The sequence below is a fragment of the Natrix helvetica genome (assembly GCF_964273705.1).
Source record: "Natrix helvetica genome assembly, chromosome: 7".
Taxonomy (NCBI): domain Eukaryota; kingdom Metazoa; phylum Chordata; class Lepidosauria; order Squamata; family Natricidae; genus Natrix; species Natrix helvetica.
Window position 1 is genome coordinate 72,244,543 of NC_138558.1, and position 18,182 is coordinate 72,262,724.

Consider the following 18,182-nt stretch of genomic DNA (forward strand, 5'->3'; position numbering starts at 1 on the left):
CCTAGGTATCAACCAAGGACCTTCTAAAGATATAAGATGTTCTGAGTAGCGCAGTTTTTTGCAGTTCTGCTGGTGTTATTGCAGGAAGCTGCAATTTGTTGATGTGCTTTATACAATTCTTGGACTTGTTATTGTTATTGTTTTATACTTTATTCATTAAACATGAAACTCAGCCAACTGAACATTCAAAAATGCATCACAAATACCATTGACTGGTGCTAATGGTTGATACGGGTTGCTGCCAGCATCCTAGGTATCAACCAAGTACCTTCTTAAAATATACGATGTTCCGAGTAGCACAGTTTTTTGCAGTTCTGCTGGTGTTATTGCAGGAAGCTGCAATTTGTTGATGTATCTTATAAAATTATTGGACATGGTACCAAGTGCCCTGATGACAATGGGTGTCACTGTTATATGTTTCATCCATAATTGTGTAGTTTCGATGGACAGGTCACAATATTTTGTGATTTTTTCCAGTTCTTTTTCTTCGACTCTGGCATCTCCAGGAACAGCTATATCAATGAACTGTAGACTTCGGCCCTCTGCAACCGTGATATCTGGTGTGTTGTGCTCCAAATGACAATCCGTTTTCTATTTGAAAGTCCCACAAGATCTTCACCTTCTCATTTTTAGTAACTTTTTCCACTTTTTGCTCCCATGACTTTCTGGATACAGGTAAATCATATTTTTCACATAATGAGTGGATTAATTTTGCAACTCGATTGTGTCTAGCTTTGTAATCAGTTTGTGCAATTTTGCTGCATTCACATATTAAATGTAAAACAGTTTCAACTTTGTTGCTGCAAAGTCGGCAGTTTGGGTTGTCAGTGGATTTTTGTATCTTTGCTTTCATGGCATTAGTTTGTAGGGCTTGTTCTTGAGCAGCCAGTATTAAACCTTCCGTTTCTTTCTTGATGGTTCCCATCTTAAGCCATGTCCATGTCAAGTTGTCATCACATTTTCCTTCAATGTTTTTCAAGTGCTGTCCATGCAAAGCTTTGGTTTTCCATCTATTTAATCTGTCACCCAGCTCTTTTTTCTTATTTTCTGCCTTTGTTTCTGTTGTTTTTATGCTGTTCTCCGTTTTCACAGCCTGTAGCAATTTTTCTGTACTTTGGTTCACATAATCATTCAAACTTCATTTTTCTTCTTCTACAGTTTGATGGATTTGCAATAGCCCCCTGCCCCCTATTTTTCATGACAGGTACAACCTGTGGATGTCACTTCGTGGACGTAAAGTGTGGTACATATTCAAAAGTTTGCATGTTTTCCGGTCCAGGTTTTCCAGTTCAGCCAAAGTCCAGTTGATGATTCCAGCTGAGTAGCTTATCACTGGAACTGCCCATGTATTAATGGCTTTAATTATGTTTCCAGCATTCAGCTTTGATTTTAATAGTTTGCGGACCCTCCTGATGTATTCATTTTGTGTTGATGCTTTGACTTTTCAATTCAAGATGTTATCTGCTTCCAATATGCCTGTAACCATCATCCTTTGCTAATGCTTTCACTATATTTCCATTTCCCAGTTCTATTCCTTCTGTTTTTTCCATTTTTCCTTGCTGCATGGATAATATAGCACATTTTTTTCAAGTCCAAAGTTCATTTTGATGTCACTGCTGAAACAATTGAACAGTGCTGAGTATTGATTTAAGTTCAGGGGGCTTTTCGCATACATTTTTAAGTCATCCATGTATAGTAGATGATTTATCTTGCCATGTTGGTTTGAGATTTGTTACCCCAGTTTTGTGATTCGTAGGATTATTGTCAGTGAAATTAATGTGATGTTGAACAGCAGTGGTGTAATAATAATAATAATAATAATAATAATAATAATAATAATAATAATAATAATAATAATAATAATAATAATTTCTTTGTTATATATAAAATTTATGTATCTATGACAGTGTACTGTCTGGGTGCAATCTCTTTTAAATTCAAGTAATAAATCTTATACATACAAGAGCTACAACTATTAGTCTCAAACTTTATTCACCATGATCTTCACTTATCCTTTTTACACATTTTCCATTATTTCATTAAACATTATTAAATATTATTATTTAATAATATCATGCATTATAAACATCATATGAACATCACATTTGTAACCATTATCCTCTGATTCTATTAATCATAATGCTTAATTCTCCTAGTTATTCAATATTCATTATTTAATTGCACATTTATTTCATCTTTATTTACGTATCCTCCTCAATTCTAAGTTTCTAACTTCTACTTCCATTTTCCAACCATTGATATAATAATTCCCAAGTTAAAAGGTATTTTCCGGTCTGTTCATCTTCTGAATATCCTGTCAAAATCTTGGAAAAACACCAAAATCCTTTTGTTTCTCACAATTTCTTCTCTCAACTAGCACATCTGAACAAGGGCTGGCATTTGGCCAAGCTTATCCAGACATGGGACTCAAGAAGGATTTAAAATTGGGTTAGCATGTAGAGCAGTGGCCAAAATTGTGGAAACCTTTTGAGAAAAGTGTACAGTATTTTTGAGGTTTGATAGCTAATGACACCACTTTTTTTTTGAGTAGTACCATAAAATTATTGGGGACGTGGTGGCTCAGTGGCTAAGATGCTGAGCTTTTTGATCAGAAGGTCGGCAGTTCAGGCGGTTCGAATCCCTAGCGCCGCGTAATGGAGTGAGCTCCCGTGACTTGTCCCAGCTTCTGCGAATCCAGCAGTTCAAAAGGACGTAAAAAATACAGGTAGAAAAATAGGAACCATTTGGTGGGAAAGTAACAGTCATTCCATGCACCTTCGGTGTTTAGTCATACCAGCCACATGACTACAGAGACATCTTCAGACAGCGCTGGCTCCTCAGCTTTGAAACGATGAGCACCGCCCCCTAGAGTCGGGAACAACTAGTACACATGTGCGGGGGAACCTTTCCCTCTGCCAGGGAAATCAGAGCCCAGGGTGGCTGCACACACCCCTCGCCTGTGCCCTGTTTTTGGGCGCGATGGCCTCCTGCAGCCCTCTGCCAGTGAAAATTGATCTCAGAGGGGCTGCGCACATGGGACCCCCATGAGCTCTGTTTTCACTGGCAGAGGCACTGTGGGCCGGTCCTTTCCTGTTTCCAGGCCAGCCCTGCAAACCAGATCTAAGCACGTTGCAGGCCGGATCCAGCCCCGGGGCCTTTGAGTTTGACACCCCTGGACTCGAAGATCTCCAAGGTCCTTGTTGTGGCCCACCAGCAGATTTGGACAGTGAGGAGGTTGGGGAGGAAGATGGGCCAGTCCTGGAGTCTGGGAAAGGCTCTGATGAGGACTCTGTGTCGGAGGTAGAGAGGGGGCCAAATGCCAGTTATCAGCTGCCTTCAGAGTCAGACATCAGTGAGGCAGAAGAACAGTTGGAGCCTGTTCCCAGGGTGCACATGCGCAGAGTTGCCAGATGAAGGGAACAGCTAAAGAACAGGGGTCGACTTGAAAGTAAGGCCACAGGTGGATGATGAATGGCCCCTCCCAGAGGAAATAAAAGAGGAGCGAAAGGGGAGTGGAGTTTGCAGGAGACAATTAGTTTGCTTAATTCATGACTCTCCGAGCCTCCTTGCCAAGTTCTGCAGATATTGGCCTGGCAGTTCTTCAAGCTAGATAAGGTCTGTGACTGTAAATCCTCCCTTGAAAGACTTTGCTGTATGGGAATGAGCAGAATTCGCAGTCAATTAATAAAAGGGTTTTTTGTTGGGACAAGGAATTTGCTTCATGCTCTTGGGAAGCCTCGGTCAGAACAGTCCCTTCCAGCTCTATGACTATGTTTCTAAGTAACTCCTGCCTGCCTTTTCCAAGGTCAAGGAAGAGGAAATCACAACAGGTTGCCATAGTTTTTTGTACACAAGAGGGGGGGAGGGAGAGAGAGAGAAGGAGGGAGGGAGGGGGAGGGGAGAGAGAGAAGGAGGGAGACAGAGGAGTAGGAAGGGAGGGAGAGACAGAGAGAGAAAAGGAGGGAATGAGAGAGAGGAGGAGGGAGGGAGGGAGAACGGAGCAGGGAGAGCAAGGAGGAGGGAGGGAGATAGAGGGAGGGAGAGAGAGAGAGAGAAGGGAGAGAGAGAGAGAAGGAAGGGAGGGAGAGAGAAGGAGGGAGGGAGAGAAGAAAAACAAATCTCGAGGCAAATTTCTCTACTGGATAAAAGCTCATAATTAAATAGTAGAGTCTAATTTGTCAATGTGTTTGCAATGATATGGAAATATAGAGGTCCCTTGAAATTCATTTTGCAGCTTTCTTTTGGGAGGCGGAGTGCACCTATGGGAATTTCAAAGCACTGCACAAGAATGTCGGAGCGACCCCATCTACTTTTAAGCTCCCCCATACTTGGGCCTGACAGTGAAACATTACGCGCCGTTTAGCCAAAAATTAGCTCAGTTCAGAGCACTCTCTTTCTCCGCCACCCCCCCCCACCCCACCCCTACTCAGAATTTCACGGCTAATTGGGCTTTTAGTATTTCAAAAATGATTCTTAACCCATTTGGCTGCAGTAATGAAAGCATCCATTCATGCAGCGGCGATACGGTTATTAATCGAGTGATGAGAAAGTCACAGCGTTTGTAAAAATAATAGTGCTGTTCCCCGGTTGTTTTTGGTCTTTTTCTTTCTTTCTTCTTCCCTTTTTTTCTTTTTCCTGGCCAGGCAATTAATGTAACCTAACGCACAGCAAAATAAACACAACCACTTTGCTGAGATCATGAGTTTCCAAAGATTTGCCGCCTTGGGTTTCAGACAAGCTATTAATTTCGGGGTTTTTTGGGGGGGGGGAGGGAAGGGGAGGGAATAGAATTTTTTTTAAATGAAAGAGGGGAAAAAATGGTGCAACGAGCCAAAGGGCAACAAGCAAAAAGCTTTTTGTTCGGCAACTCCAACCTTCCTTTTCCATAAATAATGATGCAGAATTTATGCAACCCACTTTAGGCCTGAAGAAGAGATGTCTAGACGCTTAAAAGTACATTTAAAGGACACCAGCACAGATGGATTCCTCTGAGCAGAGAGGAGGATGGGGCCCTCTCTTTCTCATAGAAAATGGAATTTCCTCGTTTTATCTTGACTGTACGTGTGGCAAATTGAGCGTGACAAAGGTTTCACCAACTGGGGACACTATTGTTGTGAAAATGCCAGCTACTGGACGGGTGGAGTCAAGCATGGACTTAGCTTAGAGTAGTGATGCCTAACCTTTGTGTTGTCGCCTTCTGAAAGCAACCCATAATGCAATGCATGTATGGCGCCCCCCCCAAGCACCGTGCCCCCTATGCCTGCGGGCACGACCTCCCCTGTGCCCCATTTTGGGCCTAGCAGGCCTTCCTGAAGCCTCCTGGGACCAAAAACGGGCCACAGGTGAGGGCACTCCCTCCATGGCCTGTTTTGGGGCTAGCAGGCCTCCCTGCAACTTCCTGGTACCAAAAATGGGGTCTGGAGGGCACGCTGTGTTAGGTCGGGTAATGGAAAGGCACACTCAGGCTAAAGGCAACAACAGTTCTTTATTGTAACAGAACAAGTATGTACAATCCAGGGAAGGTTGAGTCTGACAGCAGCCCTTTTATAGGGCGCTGTCAGACCCTTCGACCAATGAGATTAAACCTCTGTTTCCGCCAGAACAGAGGACCTTGGTGGAAACCATTATAACTGCAGCTAGTATCTAACGTGCTGCATTCCCCCCTCCACCCATGTGTGCATGTGTGTCTCCCACGTGCTCCCCTCACATGCACGGCAGAGACCTGAAAATCAGCTGGCTAGCAGGAGGCGCATGCACGGTGGAGCTGAGCTGGGGTGACGGCTCGTGTGCCCACAAAGAGGGCTGTGTGTTACCTGTGTCACACATGCTATAGGTTCACCATCATGGACTTAGAGCAGGGGTGTCCAAACTTGGGAACTTTAAGAGTTGTGGACTTCAACTCCCAGAATTCCCCAGCCAGCCATGCTGGCTGGGGAATTCTGGGAGTTGAAGTCCGCAACTCTTAAAGTTCCCAAGTTTGGACACCCCTGACTTAGAGTCATTGCGCAGCTGCAAAAGACCTAAGCTTGACTATCCTGAACAGCCATGAAGGCTTATCTGGTTATCCCCGGGGAAGGGAAGCAGATTCTCATAATTCAGGCAGTGAACAATAAAGTTGCTTGCTTCTGCTCGTTATGTCTAGCTCCACTTCTTTGCGGCAAGAAAGTTATGGCCATTTTCCTCCAACTGGCATCTAGGGCTGCTGACGTGATGTCTATATTCGAATCTGCAAGATGGGGTGTACACCCTACCTCTTTTGAAGCAGAGCTTTTTCCCAAGGAACCTTGGGAGGAAGGAGTAGAGCCGGCCTTCTGAAGCTCCAGAATCTTTCCAATTTTGACCCACCCCTGCTAACATCCTCCAAGTATCTTAGAATTGTCGTTCCCATTCTTCACAGCTAATTCCTCTGTAGGGATGGAAGAGGAGGAGGTAGGGATGTTGATGGTATAAATTGGTATAGCGTTCCTCAATTTTGGCAGCTTTAATGTGAGTGTCTATGGAGATTCTCAGCCATCCAGGCCATGGTTGTCCCAAAGGTGCTTTTTCAAGAGACAACTGGACTTTCTGGTTTTTCTTTGAAGACATTTCGCTTCTCATCCACAAAGCTTCTTCAGCTCTGTAGTTATATCTAAATGTCTGTGGAGATTCTCAGTCATCCAGTTCATGGTGATCCCAAAGGTGCTTTTTCAAGAGGCAATTGGACTTTCTGGTAATTCAGTGAGATGATCTCATTCATTAAATGAGACATTGAATGAGTGACATATGGATACATTCAGGAAATGCCAGATCTCTGTTTCTCAACCTTAGCCAGCTTTAAGATGGGTGGACTTTAACTCCAATGGGTGGACGTGAACTGGCAAGATTGACTGGGAGATTTTGGGGAGTTGATGTCCACTCATCTTAAAGCTACCAAGGTTGAGAAACAGAGATCTGGCCACTTCCCGAATTTATCCATATGACATTCATTCAGGGTCTCATTCAATCAGATCATCTCAGAAGACTATCAAATCCTGTGATCCATGAATGCAGAGTGCAAGTGTTATAGGGACCAGCCTGCCCATCTGTACTATTGCATGTGAAGGTAAGTTGGCTCAAAGCATCTCTAACAACAGGTCAGTCACAAAACATTTAAAGCAATGCTAACGCATTTTTGGTTTATACCAGTCAAAGCTTCTGTTGTGGTGCGCCAGCCATCTGTGGAGCTGGCAGCAGAGTCAGACAGTGAAGAGGTTGGGGAGGAACCTGGGCCAGTCCTGGGGGCCAAAGAAAGCTCAGATGAGAGCTCTGCATCGGAGACAGAGGGGGAGCTAGACAGCAGTGAGGCAGAAGAACAGCTGGAGCCTGTTCGCAGTGTGTGCATGCGCAGAGCTGCCAGAAGGGAAGAACAACTAAAAAAAGCAGGGTCAACTTGTGAGTAAAGTCACACCCTGGAGGTGATTGGAAACAGAAGAGGTGCAAATTGGGAGTGGGCTTTTGCAGGAAACAATTTGTTCATTCGGTCGTTTCAAGAGTGTTTGTGACTATGAGAGACTCTGTGCCTTGCCCTGCATTTGGAAACTAGTTATTTGGCAGCTCTCCAAACGAGATAAGGTTCGTGTTGATAAACATTCCTCTGAAAGGCTGTTTGCTAAGCCTTGCGGACTGTGAATGAAAGGAATTCACAGTCGTGTAAATAAAAGGGATTTGGCCAGGACCAAGATTCTGCTTCTTGCTTTTTAAGGAAGCTGGGGTCAGAACAGCTTCAAGAGATGGTTGGCTTATCTGAAGAAAAGAAAGCCCTTACAATTGATGGTTGAAATCACTTCTCAATCGATAACAAGATCATCCTCTTTCATGCTTGGCTGCAACCAACATAAATAAGAAATATTTCTGATTTCCAATGGTGGAGCAGTTATTTTTCTTAAGATTTCATTTCACAACATCTGCTTTTTCCCCCACCTTCCACCCACGTGGTTATGATGTTCTCCTTTGGGGCAATCCCAACAAAGGACAACATCAACTTCATCCAACTTTTACCAGCATTGTGTAATTGGATAGCTAGAAGGAGTATTTATGGGATTTCACATTTTTATTATGTGATTATATTTGCATGTTACCGCAATTGTCAGATTTGGAGCTACTGTATTTGCAATCAATGGAGGCAAAATAGAAAAATTGGTTGATTGTTGTCAAAGGACCCCAGTGCAAAACAAAACAAAATATAAATATTAAGGTCTGATTACTCTTAGCAGGTAATTACATATTTCCAAAAGAATACATAGAAGCGTTCAAAAAGACTGAACTGTTAATCATATACCAAGAATAATCATCATTCAGACCTTCCAAATTAATTCACAAGTCTAGCCCCTCTCGGAAATTTTGTTGCTGCAGGAATCACGGTGACATTTATGGCAGGTAACAAAACATATGCGTTCTGCATATTAATCTGATTCTGAGACCAACAATAATATATTTACGTCCAGACCTGTTTACCTATTGCATGAAAACAAAAGGGGACGATGAAAATGGATTCACCATTATTGCAGAAATGGATTTTCCATGCCATTCTTACTGAATAACAAATTAACAAGGGACCTTGGAGGTCTTCTACTCCCCCTCCCCACCTGAAAAGAACTCTGTTCCAACTGCCAGTTGCCTTATATTAACACGCTCTGATGCTAAGGAGTTACATATTCTATATTATTTTTCAAGCTTTAAGTGTCAATGTCCTGCTCAATCAGGAAGCCCTACACAATTTCGGACAAATGGTTGTCCACCCTCTTCTTAAAAACCTCCAGTGATGGAGCATCTACAACCTCTGGAGTTGCACCGATTAATTGTCTAATGGTCAGGAAATTTCTTCTTAGTTCTAGGTTGGATCTCTCCTTGATTAGTTGATTAGCTCCCCCACTCCCCCTGCACATGTGCATGAGTCTCCCACATGCACCCTGCGCATATGTGGCAGAGACCCGAAAATCAGTTGGCTAGAGGGAGGCGTGTGAGCCAGTGGTGGGTTCCTCTCCCCATTGTTATTGGTACACTGTTCATGGGGCCGGGTGTCCTGGTCATGCACATGCGCTGCACACGCTTGCACACTCCACTGCCCCTGCGACACCCAGTTGATTGTCGGAGGTCGCACAGTCACCGTACGCTGTGCACGCTTGCACAATTGACCGGTTGCTTTAAAAACAGGCATGGAACACGGGCTGGTGGGCCAAATGAGCCACCGTACCGGTACCGTGGCCGCTGCTTCCGGCTACTATAGGTATAGCCGTAACGGCCGGAACCCGCTACTGGTGCGCGCATTCTCAGTGGAGCTGAGCTGGGGCAACAGTCACAGTCCTAGGACTTCAGCAAGATCACAAGATCTATCTTGCAATGTATAAGAAGATGCCAGAATGTAATCAATTCCTATCCTCTTCCCTAACTTGGCCACCGATTAAAAGAAATCTGGAAGACACAATCTACGTTTACTTCTCAAGTGTGACTTCAATATTGCATTCACGAAGATTGTTGCAGAACACTAAAAAAAAAACAACCCTCTAAGTTAAGTTTTCATTGTTCGCTTCTCCTCATGGCTTTCATCGAATTTCCCCCCTCACATCATCCACATAATCGAGAGCAACACGATAGCATCCAGTGTCCATCTGTAAAATCTCAGGTAAAGAGAAGGGGTGGGATTGGGGGGTAGGTTAGAAAAGCTCACGACATCATTTGTACCTTCATGTCCTTATAAAGCCACAATTTTCCTTCTCGTAAAACGAAATAGCGGTCTTGAAATTTATTGGCAGACAGCAGCTTGGAGGGTTCTTCTTTGTATTTCAGGTAGCCAGCTTTGACGGGACCTTTTGAAGTTTCGTCTGTCAAGATTATTTAAAAAAATCATTTAGTGTCTTCATCTACACAGATAAAACCAAATACCACTCTCTCATCACTCAATCTCTAGAACTGTAAAGCCTACAAACTTGAAATTCAGCACATGTGTTCCTCTTGGTTTCTAGGTGCTGGTTAAGAAAGGATTTTTTTGAAATGACCATCAGATCATCAGTCTTTCTTATATAGTATTATATTAACACATGTCGATGCTAAGGAGTTAGACGTTCTACTCCTCCTCCCCACCTGAAAAGAACTCTGTTCCAACTGCCAGTTGCCTTAAATTAACATGCTCTAATGCTAAGGAGTTACATATTCTACATTATTTTTCAAGCTTTAAGTGTCAATGTATCAAACCCGATCGTAACTACTCATTAATTTTCGTTTAAGTGTCAATTTATCAAGCCCTATCACATAGTTTCGTAGTGAAGCATGGGTATCCAGTATATATATAAATAACATTTTGCAGCTCAACTTATGATCACAATTGAGTCTATTTATCATCTATCTATCTATCTATCTATCTATCTATCTATCTATCTATCTATCTATCATCTATCTATCTATCATCTATCTATCTATCTATCTATCTATCTATCTATCTATCTATCATCTATCTATCTATCTATCTATCTATCTATCTATCTATCTATCTATCTATCATCTATCTATCTATCTATCTATCTATCATCTATCTATCTATCTATCTATCATCTATCTATCTATCTATCTATCTATCTATCTATCATCTATCTATCTATCTATCTATCTATCTATCTATCTATCATCTATCTATCTATCATCTATCTATCTATCTATCTATCTATCATCTATCTATCTATCTATCTATCTATCTATCTATCTATCTATCTATCTATCTATCTATCTATCATGTAACCATCCATCTCTCTTTCTCTCTCCCTCTATCTATTTATCCATCCACCCATTATCTATTCATCCATCCATCCATATAATATCTCTCACTCTATCATTGATTATATCTATCTATCCATCCATCCATCCATCATCTTCTCTCTCTCTCTCTCTCTTTGTCTCTCTCCATCCATCCATATATTCTCCATCTACTATCATCTTTCCCTCTATCATCTATCATCTATCATTTTGCAACTAGTCTTTAACCTTCGATCACAATGGAGCCCAACTTTAGCGTTGCTTAAAGGTTAAGGGAATTTTTCCACATTTGTTAAGTGAATCACTGCAGTTGTTCAATTGGTAACATGGTTGTTAAACGAAGCTGGCTTCCCCATTGATCACGTGATCATAAAAAAAAAGAGTTTGCATGACCCCTGGGACGCTGCAACTGTCATAAACATGAGTCAGTTGTTAAGTATCTAAATTTTGATAGCAATCCCACGGAAAAGCTGCAGAGGCCATAAGTGCAAAAAATGGTCATAAAAGTCACTTTTTTCAGTGCCGTGGTAACTTCGAATGGCCACAAAGTGAACTGTTGTAAGTCAAGGACTATCTGTATAGTTTTTTAAATTAGCAATGGAAGAAACAAAACAATTGGAGTGCCCCTCTATTATTTTAGACGTTGTGGCTCTTGTTGGGATATCTTGCTTAGGTTGAATGTGGTGTCTTTAGGTATAATTAAACATGATTCTTCTAATTTAAGGGTATTGCAACAACCCAGGACAGTGAGGGCTAGCCTTTTTCTCCTCACATGCCGAAATTGCGCGACAGCACATGCACATGTGCCCACACCCGTAATCCAATGTGCCATGCCCCCTGCGCATGCGCACATGACCCTCCACGCCCCTCCCATTCACCCGTGCATTCGTATGACCCTCTTTGCGCCCTGTTTTGGGCCTAGCTGGCCTCCCTGAAACCTCCTGGGACCAAAAACGGGCCATGGGGCGGGGAGCACTGCACCCCGCCATAGCCCATTTTGGGCCTAGAGCTGGCCTCCCTGAAGCCTCCTAAAACCAAAAACAGGTCTATGGGGGTTGTGTGTGTGTAAACTGCACCCCCCCTTCTCCCCCCCATGCATGCGTGCCCCCCCGCACATGTGTGCATGAAACCCTGCCCCTGTGCATGCACGCACGTCTCCCTTATGCACGGCAGAGACCTGAAAATCAGCTGGCCGGCAGGAGGTGCGCAGGCATGTGTGGTGGAGCTGAGCTGGCTTGCGTGTGGGACACATGCCAAAGATTCGCTGTCATGGACCTAAGACATAAATCAAATCTATATTAACCAATGTTCATTCATATGATCCAAGCAAATATTTAAAGAATGTTCTGGCTGTACTGAGTCCAAGATTGTACAGTTCTTACTAGCAGCTATTTTACCAGAACCTTTAGCAAAGTTTTCAAAATTGGTTTGATATTTCTTGACGTTTGATCTTCTTATGGTTCTGGCCGCTGCAGTCAACTTTTACTCTTCATAATGAGTTTCCCCAGCAACATTTTCACAGTCAGATTATCTTTTGTTGCTGTGGTTGTTTGTTTCTCCAGGTAATCTTGTGATGGGGTGAGTCACCCAAAACTGTTTATATGGCCGTGATGGTCTCGTGGAAGACTAGAATTCAGGGATCCCTGCTTCTGATGTCAAGGGGTAGTCAGAACTGCAGGAAAAACAATGGCTACCAACCTGCCTTCCGTTGAGGACCTGTAGTACACTGCACAAGTCAAAAAGAGGGCTGTGAAAATATCTACAGACCCCTCGCATCCTGGACATCAATTGTTTCAACTCCTACCCTCAAAATGACGCTATAGAACACTGCACACCAGAACAACTAGACACAAGGACAGCTTTTTCCTGAATGCCATCACTCTGCTAAACAAATAATTCCCTCACCACTGTCAAACCATTCACTAAGGCTGCCTTACTATTCTTCTTCTCTTCTTTCCTAGTAACTATCTCTTCCCACTTATGACATAACCATTTTGCTTATATCTTTACAATTTTTTTTCCTGGTATTATTTGATTTTATTAGTAATCTATGATTATCATTAAGGGTTGTATCTTATGATTCTTGATGAATGTATTTTTAATGTACACAAAGCTTATGCACCAAAGACAAATTCCTTGTGTGTCCAATCATATTTGGCCAATAAAGAATTCTATTCTATTCTATTCTATTCTATTCTATTCTATTCTGTGTTTCCTATTCTATTCTATGCTATTCTGTGTTTCCTATTCTATTCAATTCTATTCTAGTCTATTCCATTCAATTCCATTCCATTTTATTCTTTATTCCTCTTCTCTTCTCTTCTCATCTCTATTCCATTCCATTCTACATTCTACATTCTATTCTATTCTTTCTCTTCTCTATTCCATTCCATTCCATTCCATTCTACATTCTACATTCTATTCTATTCTATTCTATTCTATTCTATTCTAGTCTCTACACTGAACTAGCTTTTTAAAGCTTCTGCTCCATTAAACTTGAAATCAGAAATTAACTGATTTAAACTCACTACTGCTAGCAATAGCCAGCCAGAATTTAGTAGATTAAAATGATACATTTCTAGTATTATGCACTGCCTTGTTGGCTATGATCTTTATATTGTTTTACTAGTTGGTTTTATTACGCATCTATCTTCTTTAATTCGAGGGAATTTTAATTTACTCTGTTTGTTCTGTAAGCAATGCTTTTTTTTCTTTTAATCTCCGACTTTAAATGAGATAAACCAATAAATCGTAATTCTTTGGATAGCTAGCTTCTCCACTTTGTAAGACGATTAATAGGTCATTTAGTTCTGTGTTATCTGTGCATATATTATATGGCAGTTCTATACAGAATAAGATATGAAACATCAACATATCTAAATTATTCTTGGGTGAAGATGGCTCACTGAATGTTTGGAACCTTAAACAGGGATAAGAGCAAAATTATAAACCAGGATTGAACACTTTTGCTTGAATATAATACTAAAGGCCTCTTTCTTATTCTCCCCAAAATAGGATTCCTTCCTTCCTTCCTCCTTCCCTCCCTCCCTTCTCCCTCCCTTCCCACTTACTCCCTTCCCCCTCCTCCCTCCCTTATTCCTCCCTCCCTTCCTTCATCCCTCCTTTCCCCCTCCCTTCCTTCCTCCTTCCTTCCCTCCTGTTTTCCTTTCCCCCTCCCTTCTTTCCTCCCTTATTCCTCCCTCCCTCCCTCATTCCTCCCCCTCTTCCCCCTCCCTTCCTTCCTCCCTCCTTTCCCCCTTCTTTCCGACCTTCCTTTCCCCTTTCCTTCCCTCCTTTCCTTCCTTCCTTCCTTCCTTCCTTCCTTCCTTCCTTCCTTCCTTCCTTCCCTCCCTTATTCCTTATTCCTCCCTTCCTCCTTCCTTCCTCCTTTCCCCCTTCCTTCCTTCCTTCCTTCCTTCCTTCCTTCCTTCCTTCCTTCCTTCCTCATGCTTAGATCCTTTCTAACATACAAACACATGTTCATACAGTCCATCTAATTGCACACCTCCAAATTTCTCCCCTGGACAGAAAGAGTATAACTTCAGGTGCAAAACACCAGCTCCACACAAGAAGGTCTAATTAAACTGATTTAGACTCATGCCTATAGACAGGAATCTTCTGAACTGATATTTAGCACCTGCTTGGAGGCAGATAAGGAGCAAGGGAATTGAAGGGAAGTTGGACTTAGCTCACTTGTGGCTATGCAGGGATTCCAGGCTGATCCCTTTTTTGACTCCCTCCCCCAGGTTCTCCTTCTCTTACAATATTCAACACATCATTCTGTACATAAAGGAAAAGACAGACAAATCCTAGAGCCGTGATGGCGAACCGATGGCACGCACACCGGAGTTGGCACAAAACGCTCTCTATGTGGGCATGCAAGCCACCACCCCCAGTTCAGCTGCACTGCGCATATGCACATGCCTCCTGCCAGCCAGCTGGTCTGTGGGTCCCTGCTACACAGGGGTGGAGTGTGTGCCCGGACGTGCATGCGTGGGGGGCAATGTGCATGCGTGGGGATCATGCACACATGCATGAGGGTGCAGGGGTGGGTGCACACACATGCGCAGGGGCAGGGAGCGTGGGCGGCTTGAGCACATGTGGGGGGCATGTGGGGGGGCATTTTGGGGTTAGGGTGTGCGCTTTGGGCACTCGGTCCAGAAAAGGTTAGCCATTACTGTCTTAGAGAGTGGAATTTAAGATGGCTATGTAAATAAAGAACCGGATCTGCTCGAAGGCCATCCCAAAAATACATCAGATTGAAGTAATCATAACGATGGAAAGAGGGAAGGGAGAAAGGAAGGAAAGGCAGGAAGAGAAGAGGATAAGAGAGGAAAGGAGTACTGAGTACTAGAATACTGTGTCCAGTTTTGGTCACCACACTATAAAAGATGATGTTGAGACTCTAGAAAGAGTATAGAGAAGAGCAACCAGGATGATTAGGGGACTGGAGGCTAAAACATACGTTGAACAGTTGCAGGAACTGGGCCTGGCTAGTCTAGGGAAGAGAAGGACCAGGGGAGACAGGATAGAAGTCTTCCAATATTTGAGGGGCTGCCACAGAGAGGAGGGAGTCAAGCTATTTTCCAAGGCACCTGAAGGCCAGACAAGGAACAATGGATGGAAACTTAACAAGGAGAAATTCAACCTGGAAATAAGGATACATTTTCTGACAGTGGGAACAATCAACCAAAGGAACCGAAGTTGCCTTTGGAAGTTGCGGGAGCTTCATCACTGGAGGCTTTCAGGAAGAGACAGGACTGCCATCTGTCAGAAATGGTGTAGGGTCTCCAGCTTGGGTAGGGGGTTGGGCTAGATGACCTACAAGTTCCCTTCCAACTCTGTTAATCTAATCTACTCACCATCTACATAAAACAAAAACAAAAAGAAAACTACACCATTTCCAATTGAAGTTAAATGCACCTGGAAAGATGCCAGCTTATCTTTGTAAGGGGAATGAAATTACATTTGATTTGCTTCCCTTAGTGCCTTTTTAGATCCTCGCATTAGGCTGGATCAGTGACAATGGACAGACCAATAATGCTAAAATCAGAAAGTCCACTGGGATTGATTCAGGAGCCACTTATGAAGGCAAAGCAAACAGAATTGTTAAAAGAAATCTATCAAAAGCTGCAGAAAACAGGCTTACAAGATCATGGTATAGGGCAGTGATGGCAAACCTATGGCACACGGAGCCATTTGTCAGGGCACGTGAGGCGCTGCCCTGTCAGCTGGCCAGCGTGCATGCGCGCATTGGCAAACTGAGTTCACCCCTTTTTAAAGCCATTTTTCACCCTCCCCAGGCTCCAGAGGCTTTATAGGAGCCTGGGGAGGGCGAAAAGAGCCTCCCCCCCCCACCGTGGCCCTCTGACGCTTCATGAACTTCCCTGAAGCCTCCAGAGCACAAAAAAACAGCCCTATGGGCAAACCGGAAGTTTGGGAACAGACTTCCCATTTGCTCGGAAGGTCATTTTGACTGTTCCGGAGGCTTCAGGGAAGCCTCCTGAAGGTCTCTGAAGCCTCCGGAGGGCTTCTGGGGGGGGGCGGGGGAGGCTGTTTTCGCGCTCCCCAGGCTCCTATAAAGCCTATGGAGCCTGGGGAGGGCGAAAAAAGCATACAAAAAATGTAGTGCACGCATGCGCACTGGGGGGGGGGGGCATTGCATTATGGGTGTGGCATATCCGCACACGACCCTCCTGCGCTCCCCCCACTTAGGGAATGCGAGCCAAAAAAGGTTTGCCATCGCTGGTATAGGGTTTCCTGTCTAGGCAGGAGGTTGGATTTGAAGACCTCCAAGGTCTCTTCCAACTCTGTTATTCTATTCTATTCTATTCTATTCTATTCTATTCTATTCTATTCTATCTTGTTGTTGTGGCCTGCCAGCACCCAGTGGAGCTGGCAGCAGATTCAGACAGTGAGGAAGATGGGCCAGTCCTGGAGTCTGGAAGGCTTGGACAAGGGCTCTGTGTCAGAGGCAGAGAGGGGGCCAGAGCCATATGCCAGTTATCAGCTGCCTTCAGAGTCAGACATCAGTGGGGCAGAGGAACAGCTGGAGCCTGTTCCCAGTGTGTGCATGTGCAGATGAAGGGAACAGCTAAAGAACAGGGGGCGACTTGGGAGTAAGGCCACAGGTGGACGGTGAATAGACCCTCCCATAGGGAATAAAAGAGGAGTGAAAGGGGAGTGGAGTTTGCAGGAGACAATTCGTTCATTCCTGCATTCTTGCCAAGTATTGCGGCGTCTAAAGGATATCGGCCTGGCCACTCTCCAAGCCTGATAAAGGTCCATAATTGTGAACTATGTTGAAAGACGGTGGGAGAGGAAAGACTTTGCTGGAGAGGAATTGAGTCAAGTTAAATAAAAGGGGTTTATCGGAACGAGGACTCGGCTTTGTGCTGCTGGGGAAGCCTAGGCCAGAACAGCTGTTTGCTGGGGATGATGAAAAGAAGACCAAGTGGAAATACCTGCAATTTAAAAGTACGTACACTGCCAATAGAATACAGGTAGTCCTCAACTTCCAACTCTTCATTTAGTGACCCTTCAAAGTTTCAAAGAGACTCAAGACATTTTTCACACTTAAGACAGTTGCAGCATTCCCAAGGACACGTAATTGAGATTCAGTGATTGGTACCTGAAATGCATTTATGGCCGTCGCAAACGAAGGTAATGCAAACGTCATAAATATGAGTCAGTTTGCCAAGCATCTGAATTTTGCTCATGTGACCCCGGGGATGCTGCAAGTGGGAAAAACAGTCATAAGTCACTTTTTTTCAGGGCCATGACAACTCCAAACGGTCATTAAACAAACTGAAGGCTAGTGTGATTTTCTTGCTGGAGTTGTTAAGGCAGGGGTGTCCAAACTTGGCAACTTTAAGACTTGTGGACTTCAACTCCCAGAATTCCCAGGAATTCTGGGAGTTGAAGTCCAGAAGTCTTAAAGTTGCCAAGTTTGGACACCCCTGTGTTAAGGGAATCACTGCAGTTGGAACAATAGTAACACCGTTGTTAAGTTAATCTGGCTTCCCTGTTGACTTTGCTTGCCAGAAGGTTGCAAAAGGCGATCGCACAACCACGGGACACGTCATCCATCCTAAATAGGAGACAGTTGTCAAGCCTCCGAATTTAAATCACGTGGAGACGCAGCAACTGTCAGCCTCTGCTTCGCTTTGCTTCACTTACTTGCTATCGGCTGCCATAGAAACGGGGAGGGTGGGGATTTGGTATTTGGGATGGGAATAAACGGTACAGGAGGTGATATGGAAAAGGGAGGTTTCGTCTCACCATCTTCTGCGCATGCTGGTGGCCGCGGTTTGGACCTGGTGAAGGCCAACCGTCCTGCATGGCAACATAATGATGCCTTTTGGAGATGCATCCCACATGACACCTAAGGGAGTTGCACATTGGACACTGGGGTGGGG

The 18,182-nt window shown here is 43.8% G+C and overlaps 1 protein-coding gene across 1 annotated transcript in view; it reads right to left on the reverse strand.

Annotated features, from left to right (window-relative positions):
* Positions 1–18,182, reverse strand: part of ARAP2 (ArfGAP with RhoGAP domain, ankyrin repeat and PH domain 2) — a gene marked incomplete at its 5' end in the record, with an annotated part of 134,152 nt that overhangs the window by 18,186 nt on the left and 97,784 nt on the right. The window contains one exon of the mRNA XM_081960293.1: positions 9,700–9,839. Within this exon, the coding sequence (XP_081816419.1) occupies positions 9,700–9,839 (140 nt within the window). The remainder of the gene's footprint in view (positions 1–9,699; positions 9,840–18,182) is intronic.